This window comes from Molothrus aeneus, chromosome 3 (genome assembly GCF_037042795.1).
Source record: "Molothrus aeneus isolate 106 chromosome 3, BPBGC_Maene_1.0, whole genome shotgun sequence".
Lineage (NCBI taxonomy): Eukaryota > Metazoa > Chordata > Aves > Passeriformes > Icteridae > Molothrus > Molothrus aeneus.
The window spans coordinates 84,790,540-84,815,701 of NC_089648.1; the positions used below are offsets into that span (position 1 = coordinate 84,790,540).

General features: G+C 34.4%; 1 protein-coding gene across 1 annotated transcript in view; it reads right to left on the minus strand.

Moving 5' to 3' along the window:
• Positions 1-25,162, minus strand: part of CSMD1 (CUB and Sushi multiple domains 1) — a 1,074,877-nt gene that overhangs the window by 37,973 nt on the left and 1,011,742 nt on the right. The window contains exons 52-55 of the mRNA XM_066547292.1: positions 23,247-23,420; positions 16,025-16,198; positions 12,587-12,760; positions 1,209-1,397 (exon numbers count right to left, since the gene is read on the minus strand). Coding sequence (XP_066403389.1) covers positions 1,209-1,397; positions 12,587-12,760; positions 16,025-16,198; positions 23,247-23,420 — 711 coding nt within the window. The remainder of the gene's footprint in view (positions 1-1,208; positions 1,398-12,586; positions 12,761-16,024; positions 16,199-23,246; positions 23,421-25,162) is intronic.

A 25,162-nucleotide genomic window follows, 5' to 3' on the forward strand; every position in this document is an offset into this window, starting at 1 on the left:
ACCATATCTACAGCTAGGTACAGTTTAAGCAGCATAGTGAAATAAAATATTTATTCTGTAATATTATTATAGTAATATGATGAACTAGAGTGAGCAAGAGGAAAATGGATTACTGATAATTTTTACAATTTTAAATCATATTTATTTTTCTAAGATACAAGAAGTAAAGAACATGCTGGCACCAGTAAATATTCTGGGCCAAACTAAAAAAAAAAATATGCAGCTATTTAGCTATTTTGTATTTAAAATTTTGTATTTTCCTTAATTATTTTACTACTGAAATGTGAATAAACCCACTTTTTCAGGTTGTAGCTCTTATTGACAGACATTGAAAGCATAGATTATTGTGAAAAAAAAAATACTTGAGTCATGTGAATATTATATACATAGCAGTACAAAAAGCATAATAAAGAAATAAATTCACCAACCTAGTGATATTCATTGTTCTGCTATATAAGTGTAAATGCATGAAATAAATGATTTTATAAAAAAATTGCAATTCTGTAAAGCAAAAACTTTAAAAGCATCTAATGTATTTCAAATTAAAATATACTTCAATTTCATTTACTACTTCTTTTCATTGCATTGCAAATAGAAATCGTGACAGCAAATTAACAGTGATCAGAGAAGGAAAATATCTCAATGGAAACTAAACTCAAGCAAATTGTTATCTTGTTTGATATGAAGCTTACTGATCATAGGAAACACCAGATTTTCTCCTTCTCTGAGGAGAAAGTGACGGAGGAAATATGAAGTGAGTTTATGAAAAGACCCTCTTGAGCCAAATTTTTCTATGCAATATTTCACAGATTTGTTCTCATATATACACTACAATGAGTCTGAAAAAATATAAATATCGGATATAGGCATTAATAGTCTTAGAATATCATTCTAGATTATAACAAATAAATAATAATTTTAGATTTCCCTAGCTGTTTCCAGATACCTTAACAATTCACCAATAGGGAAAATTGATGTTGACTTTCTGGCATTTGAAATAATAGTTTCTCAGTTCCCTGGAAACACATTTTTAATAATGGTAAGTTGCATGATATTTTGTCTTAATCTTTCCTTACTGAGATGTACAATTTGCAATTTATTGATCTTAAAGTCCACATTGGTCCTTAACAGATGGCTACACTTTTTTCTATCATGATTTAAAATCATGTACAACTCTTTAATGCTAATCCAACCAAATGGATACTTACACAAACACTTTGGCAATGATCTGTCCCATAACCCATTAGCTTTACAGGTCAGTGCAGATGAGCCCAAGAGATAAAAGCCCTTCTTGCAATGGTATGCCACGCTCGTTCCAAATTTGAAACTTTCAGGATAATTCTGCTGTCCGTGACGAATTGCATTCTCCACAAAGCCAGGATCAGAGCAGTTCACCACTGTAAGACAAACAGTTTTCATTGCTGAGACATAACAGCAATAAGTTCAGCAATGATTTTCATTGCTTGAATAGAAGCTCGTGACTGCGGTTCATCTACAGTCCTTTGTGGGTTTTGTTTGACTTAAATATCAGAAATATTGACTCCTGAGTAAGACACCAGATCTTTTTGCTTTGAAAGTAATACTACAATTTACTCCAGTTCTTTTAATAATCTTCAACAAGATACATAGTATCAAGTATACAAGTGGTTCAAAGATTAAAGAGAAATTGGAGGGATTTTTTATCATTCCCTTGGTATGCTTAGTTTGGTCTTCTACATAATTTTTATGTGAAGGAACAGTTCAACGGTTTGACATTTTCTTTTTTAAAAAAATTTTACTCTAATGAGAAAATTTGCTGCAAATATTAAGGAAATTTTCTGCTATTAATATGTAGAACAGGTAAATGACAACAGTGAAAATCAAATACTTGATAGGGGAGCAGGAGTGAGGGTAAGCACCAAAAAGCATGAAGTAATTTTTTCAGATAGCCATTAAAAACAGAAAAAATTATGGGTATTTTCATGACTGTTTTGTTTTTATATAAAGTGTAGCTACCCTCCCCACCCCTTCATTTTATACTATGCAATGACTGCAGAATCATTTAAAAGCTTGGGTTAGAAGGGACTTTTTCAAATACTCAGTTTGGTTGTCTGTTAATCTGAAAACGATATGAAAAGTTACAAACACCTACTCCACCCCTCCCACCTTCATTCTTAAGATAACAGTATAAATAATCTAAAAAAACCCACTTACAATATAATTCTTATAATAAATTAAAGCTCATCAAAGAACCACGGGAATCTACTATTCAAGTATGTCATTTAGTTCAAATCAATTTTCATGAAAAATAAATCAATGGACAAAAATATAGATAAGATTATCATTTTAGAAGTAAGATATACATAGTCTTCAATGGACTGCTTTTTACTCCTTTTATTCAAAAGCTTAAATTTTACCATACATAGGATTTAAATGTGATGATTAGGCAATACCCTAGAAAGGCATCTTGTGCAAATACTCATTCATTGAAGGGACATTTCATTCAATCAGCTAAAAAGCATCAGGATTTTAGAAAAATTTTAACATCCTAAAATTTAATCTGGAGCAAAATCCAGTTTTAATTTATTTATCGTTATCTTTTAAAATGATGCTCTTCAAAGTGTTAAATGTTCATAATTTTAACCTCACAATTCTAAACAAACATATACCTTGGTCTAAAGAATGTCTCATATGAATCTAAAGTTTTCCTTCATAAAAATTATTTTAGAAGTAATACTTGGGGAAAAGAACTCTTTTTGGCATAAAGAAACCTATTTTTCATGTACCAATTGTTATTAAAAACACTGAAAATATAATTCCATAGAAAAGTCCAATAAATTTTTAAAAATTAGGAATTACAATGATGCACACAAAGCATTAGAAAGGTATTACATCAAATGATTATGTTCAATGAAAGAGATCAGTTTGTTGTTTTGGTTTATTTTGTGCTCCTGAGCAGCAATAAAACTTTAGTCTCCTAACTGAAACTATTCCTATTTGATTTATGGTGAATCCTATGAAATAATTCAACAGAGAAGCTACATTCAGCTTACATTATAATAGTTTATATATAAAAAACTTTTATTTAAACGTATTGTTATGACCATAACATGTTATACAGAAATTAGATAAATGCAGGTTAAATAAATTTGTGTTTACGTAAGATTTCATTGATAGAAAAAAAAATACCTCTTTAGCTCTTGGCTATTTTTTTTCTGTTCCATAAGACAGGGAAAAATATCAAGTCCTAATATCTCACTGCTCTTTGAAAATTGCAAAAAATTTGGATGTGGAAGTCTGTGTCTCTGTACTTGCTTTGAAGAGCTCCAAAAATCCTTTCTTCTGAGGATCTCTATTTAAGAGTATTATGAAGAGAAAACGCTTTTTTCTGTTACATGACACATTCTTTGTTACTGCTTTTTTTCCATAGTTACTAATTTTTGTCAGCTAAGTCTAATTCTTGCACTGGCAATGTAACTATCATTTTAGAATAGGGGCACATGTGAAAGTCTGTAACATGTAGAGTCCACTGACAGGTTACCTTACCAAAACATTAAGCTAGATCTGAAGGAGCTCATATGTACTCACAGTACAATCCTTTCTTACAGAAACCAGCACAATTCCCAGAAACAACACATGCTGCATCCTAATTAACCCTGTTTCCTAGGCAATTAGACACAGTGTAGTGCTGGGTAGATGCTGCTGTAAAGTTTCTGCTTTTGGAACTAGCCTGCATCCTCTGCATAGTTATAAGTTGCCTTGTACAAACACATCCTTACACTTAATTTTTCCACATAAATGTATACATGTTCCTAAACATTTGAATAGACATCTGTATCAATGTGAATTAAAGAAAGCCAACACTTGTTTTCTGGCATGAGGCCAGTAGATGGTGGCTCAGTCCATGCCATTGTGTGCTGCTACCCTCCAGAACAGAGTGAATTTCTCTGAACAGCTCATGAAGAATGATCCTTTTGTCCATACTAACCCCTGAGCCATGCTCCAAACAACTCCTGTGAATGTGCCACTTGGTTCAAATGAAAAATCATCTAAATAAGTAGAAGCAAGTCAGCTCCAATGCCAGGCACTGCTTAATTTAAAAATACATATTGATTTAATTTCAGACATAGAAGTGAATATTTAAAAATCTTTTTATTAAGCTAAAACTATTTTTATGGTAATTTGATTTCCACCTCACAATTACACAATGCCACTATTGTGATCCACCATATCAAAAAATGAAGTCCAGGGTTGTATGGAATATTTGTACTGGTAGAGAACAGAATTCAGGTCTTGAGACCTATACCCATGTTATAATCAGTGCATCATTTTCCAATGAAAGTGTGTATCAAAAAGTAACTATGACAAAATAACACCTTTCCATTCCACTGATACCTACCTGTTCTAGCAACTACAACTTCAATAGCAGCTCTTCCCTTAAATGACACAGATAAAAAAAGATGGAATTGTGCTTTATGGCTGTAACAATATATGTAAAATCCTGTGGAAAAACAATAATTACATTTCTCTGCCAATAGTCCAAAGGCGAATTAATATCAGTTTATCAATATAGCAATCATATTTAAAATTTTAGAAAATTTTATCCTCGTACAAATAGAATGCCTTGCTATACTCACAGAGATCCACAGTACAGATGCATGTTTAGTAGTCTGCATTTAGTATCATCCAAATTTGTTTTATCTAAGGAATATAGCACTATAAACTGGGCATTCACAGTTTAAACAGAACATCCACTTTTACAGTAAAATTTCGTTAATGAGCGCACAAAATTTGTGCAAATTTGTGTGAGGAAATTCACTACTGAATTCTTCCCAAGCTGCAGGACAAGATTCATACTGTTTATCAGATTAAGTTTCTTATGATGTAGGAAGAATCCTTTTTCATTAAATCTATATTTTTAGTTTACTTTCTCGTGGGATTTTTGGGTGGTTTTGTTTGGTGGTTTTAGGGGTTTTGCATTTGTTTGTTTTAAGGTTTTTGTTTGTTTATTTGGTTTCGTTTTGGGTTTTGTTGCTGTTATTGTTGTTTTGTCTGAGAATGAAGTTGCAGATGCACTGGTATTCTCTTTGATTGAATGGGAGGGGCTTGCTTATTATGGGAAGTCAGTATTAGAAATTAAAAGGAACTTTGCTTCATGAAGATATGCTGGCCCAAAGACACCCAAAAGCAATTTTAACTGAACTATTTTTGCAAGTCGATAGGGAGAACAGAAAAAGTTAATTCTCTATGCAGACCAGAAATATGGAATGTTCAAGGAATATATTGCGGTCCCAAAGAATCAATTTTTCTGTGTGATTCAGAGTTTTCACTTCAATATCAGTAGTATCTGTTTAGACAGCTCAGTGATGAATGAAATACAAAACAGTCACCAAATGCATAATTTAAGCATGTGCTCTGTGAACAAAATCCTTGCATCATACATGAAGTCTTACCAAATGATTATGCAAGAGACTACGATCCCTCAAGTTAAAAAGTAACCACAATTATGCCTGCAGTGCCACTTAAGATCAGCTATCAGTTTTTAAATATACACACAAATGTGCTGTTGCTAAGAAGGGCTGCAGTAAGGAGTACTTTAGAAAAGAATTTGAGTTGGCTGGCATACAGAACTCAGGCAGTATTTCCCCAATTGCCTTTCACCCTGGGGACTCAATTGTAAATCACAGAGAGAGTAGATGGAGATTGCTCTCTCTCAATGACACCTGTCAAGAGCTGCATGGGAAATGAATTCTGTCAGTCTTGGTTAAGTCTTCTGAGAAAAGCTGGAGAATACTCCAAGCCTGCCCTGATAACTTTGGAACCTCACACTGAGTAGATTCAAACCCTTGAGGACAAAGAAGTTAAAAGACCATGTCAGAGTCCTCCAGGGCAGCTTTCTGTTAAGAAGTTGAATGATCATCAAAAAGTACATCATTCACAGTATTTCGTTTCTTGTTCTCTTTTTTTTTTTTTGACAGAAACTATCTTAAGCTTTTGTAATAAACTTTTATATCTTATCAACAGATTTTTAAAAATTTTTTTATGCAAAAAGTATTGCATTAATGTTGGTATCTAGAAAATGTTTAGGGATTAACACTCAAGAGTGAATAAAGGCTGGAGAATTCACTCTGGTTTTCTGAAAAATTTTTAAAAATGCTGCCAATTAAAAGAAAGAAAGCTCTGCTTGTGAAAGCATGGTGACAAAATTGCCAGTAAATGGAATTTTAGTAAAGGACAAGGCAAAATCAACAATAAACAAGAATGAAAACTTCTCAGATTTTGCCAGGTATTACAATAGCAAATTGACCAGAAAGACAAAGTACTTACCTGTTATTTTACTCTTGTGTTCTCTGTATGCAAAACTAATTTTTGGGCATTTATGTACAAGTAATATTAACACAAAAGGTTTTGTCAGAATGTTATAAACTCTGGGATCGTGGCTTAAAGTCTTTTTCTTCAGATTCTTTATTAATCTGAGCATAGTTTTTCACCTGGATAAGGACCTGTTCAGCTGCCTCAAAAGATGTCTCTATTAACTTTTGAAATGTCTTTGCCTGATACCCAGGCTGTTTTCACTCCAGAGAGGGGCATCTCTGCCAGATCAAGAGAATATCTCAGACACCTTAAGGCATCTCCCATGGCACTCCACCTCCTTATTAAGGAAACTCACTCAAGTACAAGTTATCCATCTGAGGAATATCAACATGCTACCAATATGAACAGATTAGGCATTTATACATTTAAGTATAAATAAGTCACAACAAAGGCCTCTGACTCTGGAAAAAACAAAACTGAACAAAATGCATTTCTCAGCTTATACAAATCCTTGACTCCACAGATTGAAAACTGCCTAAATTCCGAGCTGCTTTATCTTTGGATGAGAAGAATTGGTCACCAATCTCAGTCTATCAGTTGCCATCAGAAAGGTTATTTTTCTTGTCAGTGAAGGAGTGGAACATATTACCACTGATTCAAATGACATAGCCACTAAATAGAACATGATAAAATTAGCAATTCTTTCTAGATACCAGTATCTGGATAAGACATAAAAGCCTAATTAAACTTTTCAAGAATCTAAGACCAATGAGATAAAGAAAGATAAAACTTTCAATTTAGAAATTCAGCACAAATGCAGTATAAATAGAGAACTGAATTCTTTATTACTAAAAAATAGCCTGGACTTACTGATACAGGCTGGACAATGTGAGCTAACTCAAACCTCTGCAACTTTCCCAAATGAATCTTCCCATCAAAGTGCTTCTGGTCTTTAGAAACATATTTCTAACAGGAGTAAAGCTCCTAAATCTCATTTATAAAATGATAAAAGGAATTCTGAAGGAAACGGTAGCAAAGGATATTCACTTTTCCTGGTAGAGATTATGAATATAAGTCTGCCTTAATACAGGCAGAAAGTGTGGTGTTTAATACAGCAGTTCTTGCTTCAAGCATAATATGTGAAGAATTGACCTGCAGTGCAATCAGGAGTGCAGAGCCTTGATAAGACCACCTGATTCAGTTCTCATTTTGATGGTTAGGAATTATTATGACAAGTAGAAAGAATGGAGATTGGCTTTCTGTGCTTCCAAAGACTAAATGGAAAGTGGTTCCAAACTGCTAATGGGAAAAAAAAAAAAAAAAAAACCAACAAAACAGTGAACATACTTGGGTTAGGATTTAATATAGTCATAACTACTTCTGGGGTAGCACATCCAGGCTGCTCCAAGCTCTACGCAGGCAGGTTTGCAGCAGAGAACAGAGATCTGGGTATTGTAATTTTTCTGATGCCATTTGGTTACAGTTTAAAGGCAAGTAAACTAACTGCTTGACCTGCTCTTTATCAAATAAATAAAAGTAAAGATAGAGCCATGTGGATAATGATGAATTTAAATTATGAATTTAAAGTCATACTTCAGAGACCTTCACACAGAAAAAGTTGTCGCCAATCTTTAGAAAATACTGAGTCCATCAAAAGGATTAAATACAATTTTTAAAATAGATATTAATGTTTAAATAATTTTTAAAAAATTGGGGCTTCTATCTCACAAAGTACCTTAACATCACAACATGCTCTTTTTTCACTTGTGACAGAAACAGTGGGAAAGTAGTTTCCCCAAGGCATGGGTATTTTAAGAATAACATTACCTCAGAACACAGGTCCAAAGAAAATACTAAAAAAAATATGCAGATTTTCAGAGATAAAGGTTTTACTTACTGAGCCAAAACAGACACAAGAGCATTCTGGAGTAGGGGGAAATATCATTGCAAAACAATTCAATGCTTGCAGTGCATTTAGGAAATACAAACATTAAAATCCTTTTTTTCATACAAGTTTTTATCATGCAGATCTTAAATAGCAAATGTGATCTTTTGTGTGCATTACTTTTTTCTTCTCCAAAACCTCCCATTTAATTTCCTTACTAAATTTCCTGTCACTGATTACCTAACCGTTAACGTACTATTGACACAACAGCCAGAAGCAATGTATCATTGCAAAAGGGTGCCTAAGAACTGTGCCAGCTTTATTTTCCTAAAATATCAAGGTTTCGTATGCACATGTAACAGCTCAGTTTCAACATAAATAAAATAAAATAAAATAAATAAATTCTGCAATAGCTTCAAACAGCAGTCTTTAATTTGTAGCATTGCTGTGCAGTCTCAGCCAAATGAAGCCAAGTTCATTATTGACTCAGGTGAACTCAACCGAGGTTTGAAAGAAAGGTCATATGTAAAATCTCAGTTGAATTGAATGATACGAGTTTGCCAGGAAGCTATCTTTTCCCAGCAGGATATTTAAAGACCTGGAAGATTTACTTTCTTTCTAAAAAAAATCATAATTCATTGTTAACAATGAACTTCAAAATAAATGTTTTCCATGCATTGGATAAAACACAGTTCTAGAAGTAAAGGCTTATGCCAGAACAAGCACTATTACTTGCTGTAGATAAGTTCTAATCAATTCAGTAAGACCAAATTTGGCATAGGAATATTGTTGGTGTATATATATGGTCTTTAGTCATCATATGTATACAAGAATACTTGAACTTGGAAGTGACAACTAAACAGTTTGCCCAGGGCTTTGTCCAGTTAGGTTTTGAATAGCTGTAAGAATGGAAGATCCACAATGTCTGTGGGAAATTTATTCAAGTGTTTTATCACCCTCATATTTAAAAAGCCTTTTCTTATGTTTGATTTTGTACCCTTTGCATCACATACTTTCAGTGAATACCACTAAGAAGTCTGGACCTCTTTTTTTATACTGTCCCTTAGATACGTATAAATGATAAGAAACATTTCCCTGAACCTTCTCTTCCCTAAGCTGAACAGCCCCAATTCTCAGTCTCTCTTCAAATCAGAAGTGAGCCATGAGAAAAGTTCGTTTTTATGAAGATATATTTAGGAAAGGGCAGAATACACCAGAGAGAGGAGGCCACACACACATACAACAGTGAGAAGTAAGAAAGGGAACAGTGAGCTTAGAGGAGAAGGCAGTGCATGAGGGAGTAGGTACTCTCTGCAGCCTGTGGAGAGCACACGCCTGAGAAGAAAAGTGAGCAGGAACAGCAGAGAGAAACTGCTACTAACTGCAAGGTCAACCAACCACCCTAACCTAGAATGAGAAACACTACCAATTATCAAGGCAATTATATTACAGCACTTTGAATTTTCATATAATTGAAGGATGAATCCCCCAAATTTCTAGATCAGACATGCAGGTACTAGGAGAATGGTATAGAACTACTCTAACACTGATATGCTTTAGCTGAAGTAGATATTGAATTTTACAGTACAACTAAACATCTTCTGGTGCACAAATACATTTACAACAGTTATTGTCACTTGAGACAGTATATTACTCTCCATGAGGAGAGAATTCTTGAACAAATTGCAAACTTCATGACAACTTTTTCAAACCCTTTAAATCACTTAAACTCGGTCACAGAGGTGACCAGTTGCAGTGTTATCATGGCTAGCAGCAAAGCACTCTGGGTTTTAGCACAGTGCATGGAGCAGGTGATGAAATTAGGTGGATCCTTGCAGTTCATGATGGAAGATATACAAGATGGAAGATATACAAGACAGTCACTGAAAAATATATCTTGCTATAGAGAAAGAAATACTAAATGAAGAGAAGAATGAAGCGAAGAAGCACTGAGTGAATGGCAAAAGTCCAGCTTCTCACCACCTGCATGAGAACAGCCAAAACTGTAGACACCAAGCTAAGAGAACTCCGGGCCGCTCCATTCTGGTAGGAGTTTACCATTCTTAAGTGCATGGATCTTGGCAGAGTTGCATCTCTAATACTCACTCCTTTTGGAAAACCAACCTCCCTAAACAAGATTTCCGACCATAAACTGGCCTCAATCAAACTCAAATTCATGTGAATAAATTTTAAAAGGAAAACAAAAATAAACAGGAGAGACCACTGAAATAATGTTGTAGTAACTGTAAGCATCCTAATTCTTAGGTTCTTTTTAAAAAATCTTCTCAGTCTTTGCATTGTTTTTCCTTGCTTTCATTTAGATTTTGTTTTCCTTTTAATAAATGTAATGGAGTTCACTGTAAATAGCTGAGTAACTAGGCTCATAAATGCAGTTGAACTTGAGTAAAGCTGTTCTGTCTCTTCCTCTGGCAGTCAAACAGAGCAGATTCTGATTGCATCTATGGTATAAGTGAAAAAGTATGTGTTTCCAACAAATAAAACCTTACTTAAATGCCTCACAGATGAGACAGACGAGTTTGTACACTTAGGTGCAGCACAAGAAAACAGTATAAAAGGGAAAAAAACCCATGAGCCTAAACAGAAACAGTTTGCTAACTCTTGTTTCTCTGTTCCAATAATTATATTGCTATGTTAGTTAACTCACTTGAATAAATTCTGAGGGTAGTGACTCAGGGAATTGCCATGTCTTTATCGTTTTAATGAGAATGAAAGATCTAATTCCACACACACTGAGCCTGAAATTGCATCAGCTATCTCTGAAACATTATGATGAGCTAATCACCAAAGATAATTATTATTCTTAGAAACAACAGTTGTAGTACAATAAGATTTTTAATAAACCAACAGGTGGAGATAATAAAAGTACAACAGCTGAAGTTAAATTCTTATTACACGATCTTTAATTCCAATGTTGTATCCTTAGAATGACTTTGCTGCCTGCAATTTCTTTTAGCCTATAAAAGATGATACAAAGAACAAAAGCATAGTACTTACACTGTTCTAATATTTTTATAGTGAAAGAAAATACTCAAGTAAAGCTCAGTAACCACTGAATTTCTGGAGAAATTTTTGTGCTCTATTTCTTTGCATGTTCCATAGCAGACATAGCCATCAGATTTTTTCCAGACTCTAAGCATTTTTTAAATTTGTTTTTAGTTTACATATTTGGAAATTAACACTGTTATTAACATTTATAAATGAACCCAGATAATTCCTGCTTTGAATATGACCAGGAAAAAAAATGTGTAAATTAGAGCCATTAAAATACATTTCCTTCCAGAGTCTTCACAAAAAGGGCACTGAAGGACATAGAGTATCTCAAGAAGTTTTCCCCAGGCCTTTGAGATCTTTCAGTATATCTTACATGATTTACCTCATGTCCTGCCTTCACTTCTCTGTCAGTTTGCATCTATGATTTGGTCAGAATATTCTCAGTCTGCCTCAGTGATTAAAAAGAAAATGCTTCACAAAATCATTAAATATCAGTATCTTAATGGATTCATCATTGAAAAAGCATGTACTATACCAGTAGAAGTTATTTTGGGGCATATAACATAAAAACACTAATCTAGTGAACTGATTTTAGGTGTCTGATCAAGATACTGGTTGAACAGACCAAAGATGAGATGTTAGCTCCATATTCTGCAACAATAGCCAAAAATTAAAGAAAATAAATAAAAACATTGGTCAAAAATGGAAGGAGTAAAAAAAGGTTAACTCCAGAGAGTTTTAATCATAATTACACTACTGGGATCTGGATAAAGAATTCAGTCTGATAATTGTAGATTGTGTTTTAAAATGTTTTTTCTTTGTCCTTTCCTAATATGTTCATTTGATACAGATTTTCTCATAACACAAACCTTTGCTTCATTCTCATCCCTCAAACATGTCCACTTTACTCATAGCATACCACAAATCAAACTCAGATGTCCTTACATAAAACCAAGCAAAATTAAATCTTACTTTATCCCTTTTTTTTTTTTTTGGTGGGGTAAGAAAAATGAGGTTTCACATCTGTCAGGTATTGCTAGGAAAAAAGAGAATTAATAATGTTTTGATACATAAATATTCAATTTCATAATGACTATTTATGAAAACTATATTAAAATGCACATAATTCAGGCTAGACAGGCAACTGTCATTTATTGATGTAATATAACTCTTGTGATACAAAGTTCACTTTATATGTCTATAAATTAGATGCTGGTGATTGCAGTCTGAGAACTTTGAGGTAAAAATACTGAAAATCTCAGCTTCCCCAATACTCAGCTGTAACAACAATCTCTAGTATAGAAATGCAGAAACTCAAATAAAGGTGAGAAGAAGTTCCTAAAGCACAGGCTTGTGAGTTTTTTTGAGTATTTTGAGGGAGGGTAAAACTCTTACCTCGGCAGTTGGGTAAAGGGCTACTCCACTGCCCACTGCTTCGACACTGTGCTCGAGAAGCACCCTGAAGTAAGTATCCAGTGTTGCAGGTAAAATTTACCACATCATTTAAATTGAACTCACTGCCATTGGTCATTCCATGAGCTGGATTCCCAGGATGTCCACATGTGATTGCTGTTAGAAGAAAAACATGCAGGTTAACACCTAAGTGAAAGGTACTGATCCATGGAACCACTTGCGGGTTGGAGCTCCTTTGCCATTTTGGTTTTTGATTTTGGTTTTTTTTTTTTCCCTTCTCAATTTGTCTTTGACATTTATACAAGACATATAAGAAAAAGAATAGGATATATTTATTGAGAATTCTTAACTGTGCTACTTTTTGCCTTATGTTGAAAGTTGTAATTAATCTAAATCTATATTTATATGTGTATATATATATAAAATATATGCATTTTCACAAACATTTAAATGCATTTTAGTGGTTCATTAGACCACTAAAAATGCATTTAAAAATTCCTACTAATACAAATAAAGGATTTTTTTTCCCATCAAGCTTTAACATGTAGTAGAGCCAAACAAATTTGATGCACTATTTCAGAACATTCTGGAGTTCTGAAGTATTCCAGTTTCAAAGGTCTTGCATTGTTTTGCTAAAGTAGTGATTCTTTTAATCTGATTTTCTTATGACTATAAAGAAATAATTTTGGGGAGTAAATCTTTCCCATTATATATTATGTGTGTTGATTTTGCTAAAACAGAACTTATAAAATAGGCTTATTATGGTCAAGCTCTAGTTTTCCCATGTGACAAGATATTAAAATATTTTAGAAAAAGATATAAAAGCATAGATACTAACAACGTAAAATCAGAATGTATATATGCACACATGCACAAACACAGAACTTCTCATCTCTATACTAGTGATACTTATCCTACTTAAATAAATAATCTATAAGCATGTTTATTTTTTCATTTGATTTCGTTGTGCTGCTACTCACAAGGAACTAAGCAGAAATCTTCTTATTTCCTATTAAATCTCAATAAGAAGCAAGTGGAAAGACCTTTCAGAAAATACTTGGCTAAGGTGTGGTCCAACTGATTATCCAGTAGAGAGATGGGGAAAGACCTGTGTGTCACAAATTTTGCAAGATGAAGGAGGCTGACTTGTATATGAAACTAAGAATGTTAAGTAGTCATGGGTGTAGAACTACAAGTGCTTCTTTAGGTATTATTTTTTAAGACAACAATGTCTGGTACTTTACAAATCTAAAAATCCTTTCAAAGTAAATTAAAAATATAAAAAAATATGATTTTCTGTAAAAAGCTCACAAAATAAAGACCAATCTGGGGCAAATTTTCAGGGGCACAACCTCTAATGTCTTTGTAATGTCTCTGCTATTGTATTGGATCTAGCTGAGATGGATGTCTTACAGTGCTGTGCTTTGTCTCATTAGCTGGAAAGGTGTTGAGAGCACCCAACTGTTTTGGTAACACCCAACTGTTTTGCTACTGCTGAGCAGCACTGCACAGCATCACTGCTGTCTCCCCAACATTCCATCTTCCCACCAGTAGGCTGGGAGGGTCTCAAACTCGCAAGTGAATATAACCAGGTTAGCTGACCAAGGGGATGCTCCATTCTGTATGATTGCTCAGATAAAACAGCTAAGAGGGTGGAGGAGGAAGGGGCAGGGTGGCAGCAGGGAAGGAGGGGAGGTATCATCCATTATTTACACACATGTTTTGGAGCAACTGTTACACAGGCTGATGCGCTCTTTCTTGGGACACAGCCAGACATTGCTTGCTCATGGGAAGTAGAAAAGGAAAAATTTATTTTCTTTGCTTGCACATGCAAACATTCCTTTTGTTTTAGTAAGCTGCCATCTTATTTTTTTCCCCTGCCTTTCTGAGGAGGGGAGTGAGAGTAGTTCAGTGGCCACCTGGCATCCAGCCAACATCAACCCACCAGAGCCATATTTCTAACTCAGGCTCCACAATACTCAGTCAGAAAAATATTTCAGTAGAACACATTCCTAGCATTGGTGAACAGTATGTTTTCACTTTACATCCCAGAAATAACAGTCTAATTGTTATGGGAATTTCTTAAGTAAATTAATCAAAGGAGGAAAATCCCCTAAAGTTTGGACGCTGACATAAACCAAATCATCTTGCATGGTTTTTTAGTCTGGCGGTGTTCTAAGCAAAAGAAAACCATCTTGCAATGATAAACAGTAGGCAAACTCTAATAACAGAACCTGATGCCAGTTCTTATAATGGTAGCAATAACATCCATATAAGAAGGAGCAGCCTCCTGCCCCTCCTATGCCCTCCCAGATTTGCCCCTTTCTTTGGGAGGAATTCTATTCACTCCACATTCAAATGAATGCACTAATAGTAACAATGCTAGTTGTGACTCCTTTAATGAATATAAATCACTTGAAGATATAAACAAGATTTTAAAAGGGCAATGACATTTGGCAGATATTTTCTGCCACTGTATACATATAAAAATTTTCAAGAAAATACTGAACATTTAGAAATTTGGTATTTATTGAACAGAAAAGCTGACCCTCTTAGTGATTCTCTGTGTAGACAATGCTTATGCCTGAATTACAGACATCTTAAAAAATGCAACACTGAAATAGTTGATATAAATTCTCCATTAGAAATAAAAAATATGTATAAAAATGGGGCTCTTTAATAAAACTGAAATTAAAGAGAAATAAAATCAACTACATAATAAAGTAACAAAATAAAAAACGGATAAATTTGACTTGACTGATTAAATGGCTGATGGTTCAGAAAATGTCAGATAATCTGCCACACAAATTAAGAACTAGAGAAGGAAAGACTCCGCAATTCTAGCCTTTAATAATGGGATTTTCAAAAACAGGTGAATTGAGAAAATAGTAAAGGCTATAAAAAAGTTAACATCTCTCCTAACAGATGTAGTATAATCCAATGCCATGCCTTGCTTGCATTGGTAAGTCAGCTTGACAACTTGAGGCCAATTTGCAAAAACAGGCAGTCACGATCAGAAATGCAAGATGAACACTAGTCCAGCTTTGTCCTTAAAGGAATTTTTCACTCTTCATGGAAAAAAAAATAGGAGAGAGGCTCAGCAAGCCCACAGTTGGCATTACAACTATGCCTGGACAGGGAGAAAGTGATGGATTAAGTTACACAGTTGCAGCCTGCTATTCAAACCCCCTCAGCGCCTATGCCATCCCGTTTCTGAAACAACAGATATCAGGAGTTACTGGAAATATTAACAAGTCCATGCTAGGTTAGAAACTGGATCATAACAACCCTTGTAACTGACAACAGGTCCACTAAACCTCTGATCCAAGCCCAAACAGTTTTGAACATCCAATCCACTATTAATATTCAATTACATTTAAAATAGAAGCAAAAATTCAGTGAAAAATTAATTGTACTTACGGACACAAACAGGAGTTTGTCCAGACCACTTGTGGTCCTGCAGGCAAATTCGGACAGATGTACCAACAAGTCGAAAGCCAGGATTACACTGGTAGACTACAGTGTCACGGTAACTGAAACCATCCCCACTAATATGGCCATTTACAATCGGGTCTGGTGAGCCACAGTGACCAGCTACAATGAAAGAACAACCCATCAAAAACATGTATTTTTTTGCTAAAAAAAAAATTTGCTTAAATTTTGCTAAAATTTACAAGAAAAGAAAAACCAACAAAATTTCAGCTTTCTTTTCAATAAACAATATATTTAGAGTTAACTACTGCACTGTGCAGAACAAGTTCTCAGGTATAAAACCTTTAGATGATATTTCTTCTACTTCTTTGAAGGAGAAAATAATGAATTAGAGAAATGAGAATTCTATGATGAAATAATAGTACTGGTTTGAGAGTTAAAGACCTCATACTTCCATGGGGAAAAAGGCAACCTTACTAAGGCACTTCACCGTAATAAAAAATAGAAGAAGAGTATTTTTGTTGGTACTGACCAAATTTTAAAGCAATATAAAGAAGAGTTTACTATAATTTTGACATGAATATGAATTTATAAGCATTTTTGAGATAGAAGGCATGAACAGGAATGAATGTCTGCCTGCACTGTTTCCTCCTTATTTCAGCTGCTGTTAAAACATTACAGAATCCATTATTCCAGGATAATAGCAGTCTTGGCAGTGAGGAAGCCAAGTAATGATTTAATTAATTCTGGATTCTTTATTCTGTTTGAAAACACAATTGCTGAGCAAAAATCTATTTCTCTTTACTGATTAAGGAGGAGAAAAAAGTTTGGGTTTGTTTTTTTGGGTTTTTTTGTTTGTTTGTTTGGGTTTTTTTTTGGTGACACTGATTAATTACAACTGCAGTAATTTCATCTAAAACATGTGCTAAGTTCTCATTTTGAGAGGTGAGGACTGGGACCTAAGGCTCCAGTCTGAAGCTACAATTGGTTGTGGGTGTGTGTGATCACTTCTGTTTCATGCAGGCTGTATCCATAAACAACAACTTGTTTGCACCTTTTCTTTGGGATTCAGTCTTTCTAATAAAGCCCCTTTATTGTTCTAGACATTATATTTCATTCCCACCTAACAGCTCCTCTAATACACTAGAAAGATAAAGCATACACCATTTTATTAGGTTTTTCATACACGCAGGATTATTATAAAAATCCTAATAGTAGGGTTGCTGATACCTCTAAGCATTGTTGTATTCTGCAAATTTGAGGAAGAAAGTATGAATGCAAGTTTTTCGCTAATTGTACAGCTATCTTTCCCCTTACAACACAGAATGTGGCAACAGAGGACACTGAAAGCATATTTTTACCCTTGAAATGTGTCATGGAATAATTTATCTTATTTTTCTCAGTCCAAATTAGTAATATGATCCCTTTTACCCTTCTCTCTCCTCCAGCCTCACTCAGCCTCTCCTTGTCTAAAAGATATTCCAGCCCCTGGCCCCTAAATGGGTTCTTCCCCTGAACTTGCTTCATTTTGCAATATCTCTCTTGCATGGTGGAGGACACAAAAACCACACACAATTTTCCACATGAGTGCTGAAGAGGAAATAATAACCATGACCTGGTGACCACACTGGTGCTCATACACTCCAGTATGATAGTTCTACTGCAAGGCCACACTTTTAACTCTTAGTCAGCCTCTCCACTCAGTCACCTGGGTGCTTTCTCTAAAGTTTTTTTTTACCCAGGCAGTTCCAAGAGTACTCACAAATGGCATTATTCAAGGCAAAGGGCAGGATTCTGTATTTGTCTTTCCTGAACTTTATGACCTTCCTGTCGGCCCATGCCTCCAGATTTTAAAGATCTCTCTGTCTAGCAGTACTAGAATCCACACATCGACTGTTCTCCCATCATTTCGTGTCACCCTCAAACTTGCTGCAGCTGCATCCCAATTTGTTATCCAGTGAGGGACAGAGCTGGAGAGTGTGGGCCTTTGTATTCATCCCCAGCATCCACTGGTTCCTAGTCACACTTGGAATCAAGAAACAATACCCCTAGAGTTTGCTGGCTCAATTAGTTTTCCATCCATTTTGCAGTCCCCCCATCCAGTCCCTGTCTTCCCAATTTGGCTACATAGATACAAGGGGAGACTGTTTCAAAAGTTTTGCTAAACCACAAAGTGAAAGAAATCTACTGCTGAAATCTACATCTCATGAGACAGTCACTGGAAAAGGCAGTAAGATTATCAAGGTTTGCTTTTGATTCTTCCATCCTGCCTGTTCCCAATCATTTTCTTATTTTCCCTATGCCTAGAAATTAGTTCCTAATATTTTCTCCCTATTTTTTTCCCAGGGAGGGAGGTGAAATAGAAAGGAATACATTTGGATTTTTTTTTCATTTTCTACCTCTAAATAATAAAGAATTGAAAAGCAGTAGCTGCACAGAAGACAAACACAGGACCACAGGGAATTTCAAGAAGAAAAATAGATGAAATGTGCCACCTGGCATAAAGAAAAATATTATGCATTTCTCTTAAATGGGGATTTAATGAGTTGCTGAACTTATTATGAAAGTCATTTCATTTACAGATCATTCCACCTACTGTATTTAATGATTTTTCAGGGAATTTTGACTCATTTAAATTAACTATTCCAAAATATCAAGAACTGAAAGAGCACTGCAATGACACAAATGTATGTAATTTTCTCATCAGCTAAAATTAAAGAAAATGAAGAAGCCTGTGAGGGGATTTTTAAAAATAAAATATTCCCTCCACAATTTAGAAAATTGTTCATATGCATCAGGGTTGGTTCAGCAGTTTTATTCTGAAACACCTGGAAAGCATGATACAAATAATTTTATTTTAGTAAGAATTTAAAATAAAAGTCAATATCATAATATTATACTGCAATTTACCTATGAGTTATCAATTAAAGGATTAGATATTTTTACACAACCATAGTCCACAGCAGCATATTTTCATACAGATAAATCTAAGGCATTATAAATATCATATAATTAAAAGATGGAATGAAGTAAATTATATTTAACTTTAGATTTTAAGTGTGTCCTTGATTTTTTATGTGTAGTTTTGCACCTGAAAGGTGTAAAAACACAGGGAAAAATATGTTTTCAGGAAAACACACTGATCTGCAATTAAGTGCCACTGATTTTGCAGATGGAGTAAGGCAAATTAAATGCTTCCAATTTGCCCTGTGCCCTCTATGAACCTGTGATCAGCCATACACACAAATCATGCATAAAAACAAGTAGGTTTGTGATTTTAGTTGTAAATATTCTTGGAAGGAAAAAGGGGAAAGAGACATATTATAAAATTAAAAGATACATATGTTGAGTGAGTGAAATTGAAAGAAATCTTGCATACCAATTAATATTTATGCTTGTATAACTAATAAAAATAAATACATGTAATGCTAACAAACTGAAAATGTAGGTCTTAAATTGAGCCTTAGACTCATTAACTACAATCCCTGATTTTAGCTTTCTATAGAGACAAACCCTTTCCTAAGGTACAGAAATTAGTGTACTCATCTAACCTGAAATCATAAACTAATTCTACACTTATCAGCGGATAATATAAAGTGGTATCTAGTTTCATCTATAGATGTCTTGAATTATACTCATGGAGGTACAGTGTAGATAAAAAGCATCTCTAACTCATTATAATTCCTTTGAAATGGAAAGATTCATTCAGAGCTCCCTGCATGTCTGCCTTCTGATTTTCACAGGCTTCAGATAAGTCTTAAAGGCATCTCTGAAATAAATTTGTAGCATTTTGTCCTTGAAATTTAGGAATATTCAATTAGCAGTATTCACATCATCTAGCTTTAAAATGTAAGAATTTACCTTTCCTGAATTGCTCTCTGGAGGAGCCTACACAGCTCCATTGACCTTGAATTGTGTTCTTAATTGCATCTAAATTAAGTGTCTGAAGAACATGGTATTAATATACTTTATGTGAAAGCATGTAAGAGAGACAAAAATGAGCTTAGTAGCAGAAATAAAACTTTCCGCAGCACGCATGGGGTAACTCAAATTTAGACTTTCACACTCAAAGCTGTATAATATTTTTAGCACTATAGAGCCTGTCTGATTTTGAAATAGCAAGGACTAAGTAGTGGTTAACCTGCCAGCTCTAAATGGGATCTTTTTTGTCTGGTGAGGTAAATCCGTGCATTTAACAGTTCTAAGCATAGGGCTTCATTCAACAATGAAATCAATCAAACAGGAACTAAAGTCCATCTAAGTTTCTAGGAGAAGAATAGAATTGGGAAGTATCATAAAGCAAGCAATGCTTTTACTACAGTAATAGTTCCTACCAGATGTCCCATGTTCATTACAAGTGGGAATAGATCTGTAAAAATAATTTAAAATGCAGAATGCAGATAATCAGGTGGGAAAAAATAAAAAAAAATATTATTTATAAGGAGATATTAGTAATCTATACCAATTTCAATGGGGATTTGTAAAATCTGAATTAGAAAAATCCAGCAAAAAAAAAATCCTACAAATTATTCCTGGAGAAGAAAAGGACAACTTCATATAAATTTAATTCAAGCTGCATGTAGACACAATCTTTCCTAAATATGAGATCTAATAAACTTATTAACTGTTTCCCAAACAGTTAAAAGCTTCACTAAGTATCATTTCTAAACTGACTTGCAGAATAATGTGGTATTGTTCTATATATGTAATATACATATATATACATGTAAGTTATGTACTGAAAATTCTCCATCTCTACACTATTTACATCTAAAGACATGACTACCATAGACAGCTAATCTTCTGGAATGTTCAATGTAATGTTATTTCTCAATAGTCAGAATAGAAGAAAAAAATCCTCTTTCCCAGCCTGTCATGAGCAAGAGCGATTTATAATTCAAACAGAATCCACTGAGACTTGTGTATTGTTTAGTTTCCATATGTTGGCAGCCAAATTATCCTGCATATAGCATTTCAAAAAAGAAAAGTATAGTACATAAGTACTAAATACTGTTATTATTGATCAGATTATGAAGTGATATTTCAGGTTATTCAAAATGAATGAATACTAATACATATCTTTATGCTTGAACTCATTACATGCAGGTGTCAGGCAATACCCTGGCAATGAGTAGTGTAACATACTGGAAAAGCCTACAGACATAATAGTTCTTTTTTTTGCAATAGACTTTGCATGTTCAGAGCAGAAGAAAGGGCTGTGGAGAACACTCTTACACATACAAATTTTGGGCTGTTGGGTCTTCAGAGTTGCAGTTCCAACATATTTAAATGTTAGTCAGTCTCAGTTCAGGGATAACCTCACAGCAGTAGATGGCTGATGTGTTTTTAGCTACAAAGCCTCTGTATACTTCCGCTGTGGAACTGATGAACTTACACATGAAAAAGTAATGCTGAATCATAGCATTCCCCTAAGCAGCACCTCAGTGCAAATTTTTACCTAGGTAAAAAGTATTTTACTTCTTTACTGCTCTGAATATCAACAGAAGTAGCAATTGGTGTACTCTGCTTATGCCTATATCCTATGCTTATGCTATCCTATGCTTATTTCCTGCATCAAAATGGTATCTTTCTTAATACAGCATATTTCAAATTGAACAATCAGGTGTGAAAATATATCAAGCCAGAGGAGTGTTCTTCATTTTCATAAAATTTGCCAGAAATAACAGCATCTTGCTGGGAAGCCACTAATAAGGAAGTGACATTTAGAAGTTAGGTTAGGTCGTTGAGACAATGGTCAGTACTTCTGACCACTCCATGTCTGAAGAGACAACATACTACAAAACTGCATTCAAAAAAATTGAACTACAAACATTCCTGTTGCAAAATGAAGCACTCAATCAGGAATACTTAATGAAAGGTTATAAAATTTTAATTCTGATCTGAATTACATGATTCTGTGCTATTTTTTTCTGAAAATATTCTGTCTTTTTTTTTTTTCTGCTGCAGCATAGTATCTGTGAGAAATTGAGATGTTAATAGTTAATGGCTCAAAGAAGCCACTGCCCATGTGCCGTCACCAAACCTCCCCCCTCACTGAATGAGCCTCAGCAAATTCCTGGAAATCTGGACATAAAGTTAAGCCACCTGACAGGAGCTTGAGATAAGATAAAGGTGTTTCTATTGCCCAATTATCTTGGGTCTAAGTAAACAAGCCTGGGGAGAAGAATGTATCCACAAGAAAAGCAAACTCAGCAACTGTGCTAAAAAACAGTTCTGTCTGGGTCCAGCACAGGGAGGCCATAGCCCACTGACTAATTTCTGAGGCCTTCCACCAGGGTACTGCACATGATCCACAGTGTTGCAACAAATCCACTGTAAAACTCCTCACTACCCAGGAGAGGTGCTTGGACATTCCCATGTATACCTGAATATAAAGATAAGCATGGAACGCTATGTGTTCTGCTAAAATGACATAGTGAGGTAGCAGAGAAGAAAGATGCTTTTTTATGTGAGGTTGAGCTCTGAAGAGGAAAGCTGAATTTCTCCTTTCCTCAGAGTAACCAAGTACATTCAACTGTAAGGCAAGAGGAAAATCTGCAAAATGAGGGCAGAAAAGGAAATAACTAATTCCAGAAATAAATAAACTGTTCACAACCAAGAATAAAACCACTGCTGAGCCTCAAATGTTACTCACAAAGAGAACCTTTTCCTTATGTCTGTATTAGGTGTGTGAAACAATATGAGTGGATCTGAAGAGAGCAAGAGTTGGGGTGAGAATGAATGTCCAAACTATATAAATCTCAGGGTTTGAAAGAGTCTTGGTTTTGCTTTACTTTTGATTGCCTCTTGTCTGCTTCCCATGACTGAATGGTCAATATTCTGAATGCTTAATTGTAGTTGGAATGCACCAGGAATAGCCCTAATAGAAGATTACCTTGAAGCTGTTTCATCACACACCCTGCTCCACAAAGAAAAGCGCTGTGAATGTGGGCGATTATTTGAGTCACTTAAAAATCATACTGGTTTGAAAAGCATTACAACAACATAAAAGATAATTTTATGTCTAATGAAAATATATATGTTCATAGAATAGCAGAAAATCGTATACAGGACATAATATTTCCATATTTAAGGTACCTTTATTTTCCATCGATTCAAAAATGTTGCTTGACAAGAGGCTGAAATCCAGTTCTTGATACTTTTAAGACAAAACAAAACAAAACAAGGAACAAAAATTTGGGGGTTTTACCTAGGCATTGGGTTTCAGTACCACTCCAGAGACCATTTGCCAAGCACTCTCTCACATGAGAACCAACTAATGTGTATCCTGTGTTACAAGTGAATATTGCAGTAGCTCCATACACTGTTAAGGTTCCAATCTTATTTCCATTTGGTGGAGATGGAAGACCACCACAGGAGATAACTAGAAAAAAAAATAGAAATATAACATACTGAAATATGAAAATGCTTTTCATAATTTTTCATCACCTCATGTTTTCTTAAAAAGTAAATGGAATAGGAATAAATACAAGAGTTGTATTCCATAGAAAGGGATTAAAATTATGCTTGATATGGCAACATATGTTCTAAAACTAAAAATTCTTTGGGATACTTTCATATCTTGACAGCAGCCAATGAATATTTCTAGTTCTGAAACAAGGGAATTACATGAATTCCTGAGAAGGTTGTGGTTATATTCCATATGTAAATATCCATGGCTACTCCTCAAATAGACTTTCCCTGGCTGTTTTAAATGTTGTGTCAGTATAAAGTTTTATAAATCTTTTTAACATTTAGTACTCTGAATTGTCATGAACTGTCTTTTTTCTTATTTCCCACTACTATTCATAAGCATATAGCATATATGATTGTCTGCTTGCTAAAACAATAAATCATCTGGTTTTGCCAAAGACTAGATTTGACCAATTATCAGAGAAACTTTCTGTAGCATCAGCTGCAACCCACAGCTATTGCACATCACATGAAGAATTGTCTTTCAAGAATGCATGAAAGTCTAATTTAATTAAAACCATTCTGTCATTGCTTTTGTTTCTAGAAGAGTATACAAAAAACATTGTAATTTAAGATGCAGACCATTGTCCTCAAGAGCTTCAACTGTATTTATACATCAGTATGAATCATATGTTTACTTTCAATAGCATCTTGACCACAACTAAACTTCCTACTTAAAATCCCAAGGTCCCACTCTTACATATTTTTAAATGTTTGCTGTAGAAAACAACTTGGAATTGGTTAGAATTTGTATAAAATCAAGTGCCAGCTACCATGCAGTTAACTAACTCAGTCATAATCAGAAAATATCATCGTTTCTTATGTATATAATGTGCCTAGAGTGAGTAAAATGAGTAAGACTCATTTTGACTATGATCATGTCACATTAATGCAGTTTGGGGATTAGCCGAACATTATAATTCCTAATTTTAATATTGAATATTAATTATATTTATGTTAAAAAAATAAATCAAACTCTTTTCGAAGAGAAAGTAAACTGTAGACTTCAGAAAAATACTCTGCAGTGTGTTTCTGGATCTTAATGATCCATGTCCAATGGATATATTACTGAATATCTCCTGGGGCATGAAGTTTGCTATAATGAAATCCTAATCAGTCCTCTGGTAGAGGGTAAAACAATGTACCTTTCTTATAAATTAACTAATATCTCTTCAATCAGCAACTCTCTGTGTTTCTAATACTTTTCTTTTGGTTAACTGTGTCTGATATGGATCATCCCATTTTCTACTCACATAAAATTTCTGTAATTGCAGAGGGTGGGAAAGAACTATCTTTTCAAAGACTTGTTAGCAGCTGAACAGTAGCTGGATATTAGGCAGAATATCAAAAATATATTTTTTAGTCTGTGTGCACAAAAAAAAAAGGGGCACAATTGCAGTTAACAGAATTTAAAAAATAACTTTTTGTAAAAGAAGAATGAAGTTTTGGAGAAAGTTATTAAGACTTTGGCACTGTAACACTTGAAGTTTGTATGATTCCACTGAGATTTCCATGTTTCCCTAAAACCTTAAACATCCAAAGTCAAGATTGATGTAATTTATGGCATTTTTGTATGAAGACACTATGAAAGCCCATATGAACATTTCTCCAACAGTACAGTTTTAATGCTTCACCCAAGAGGTCAAAGCATTC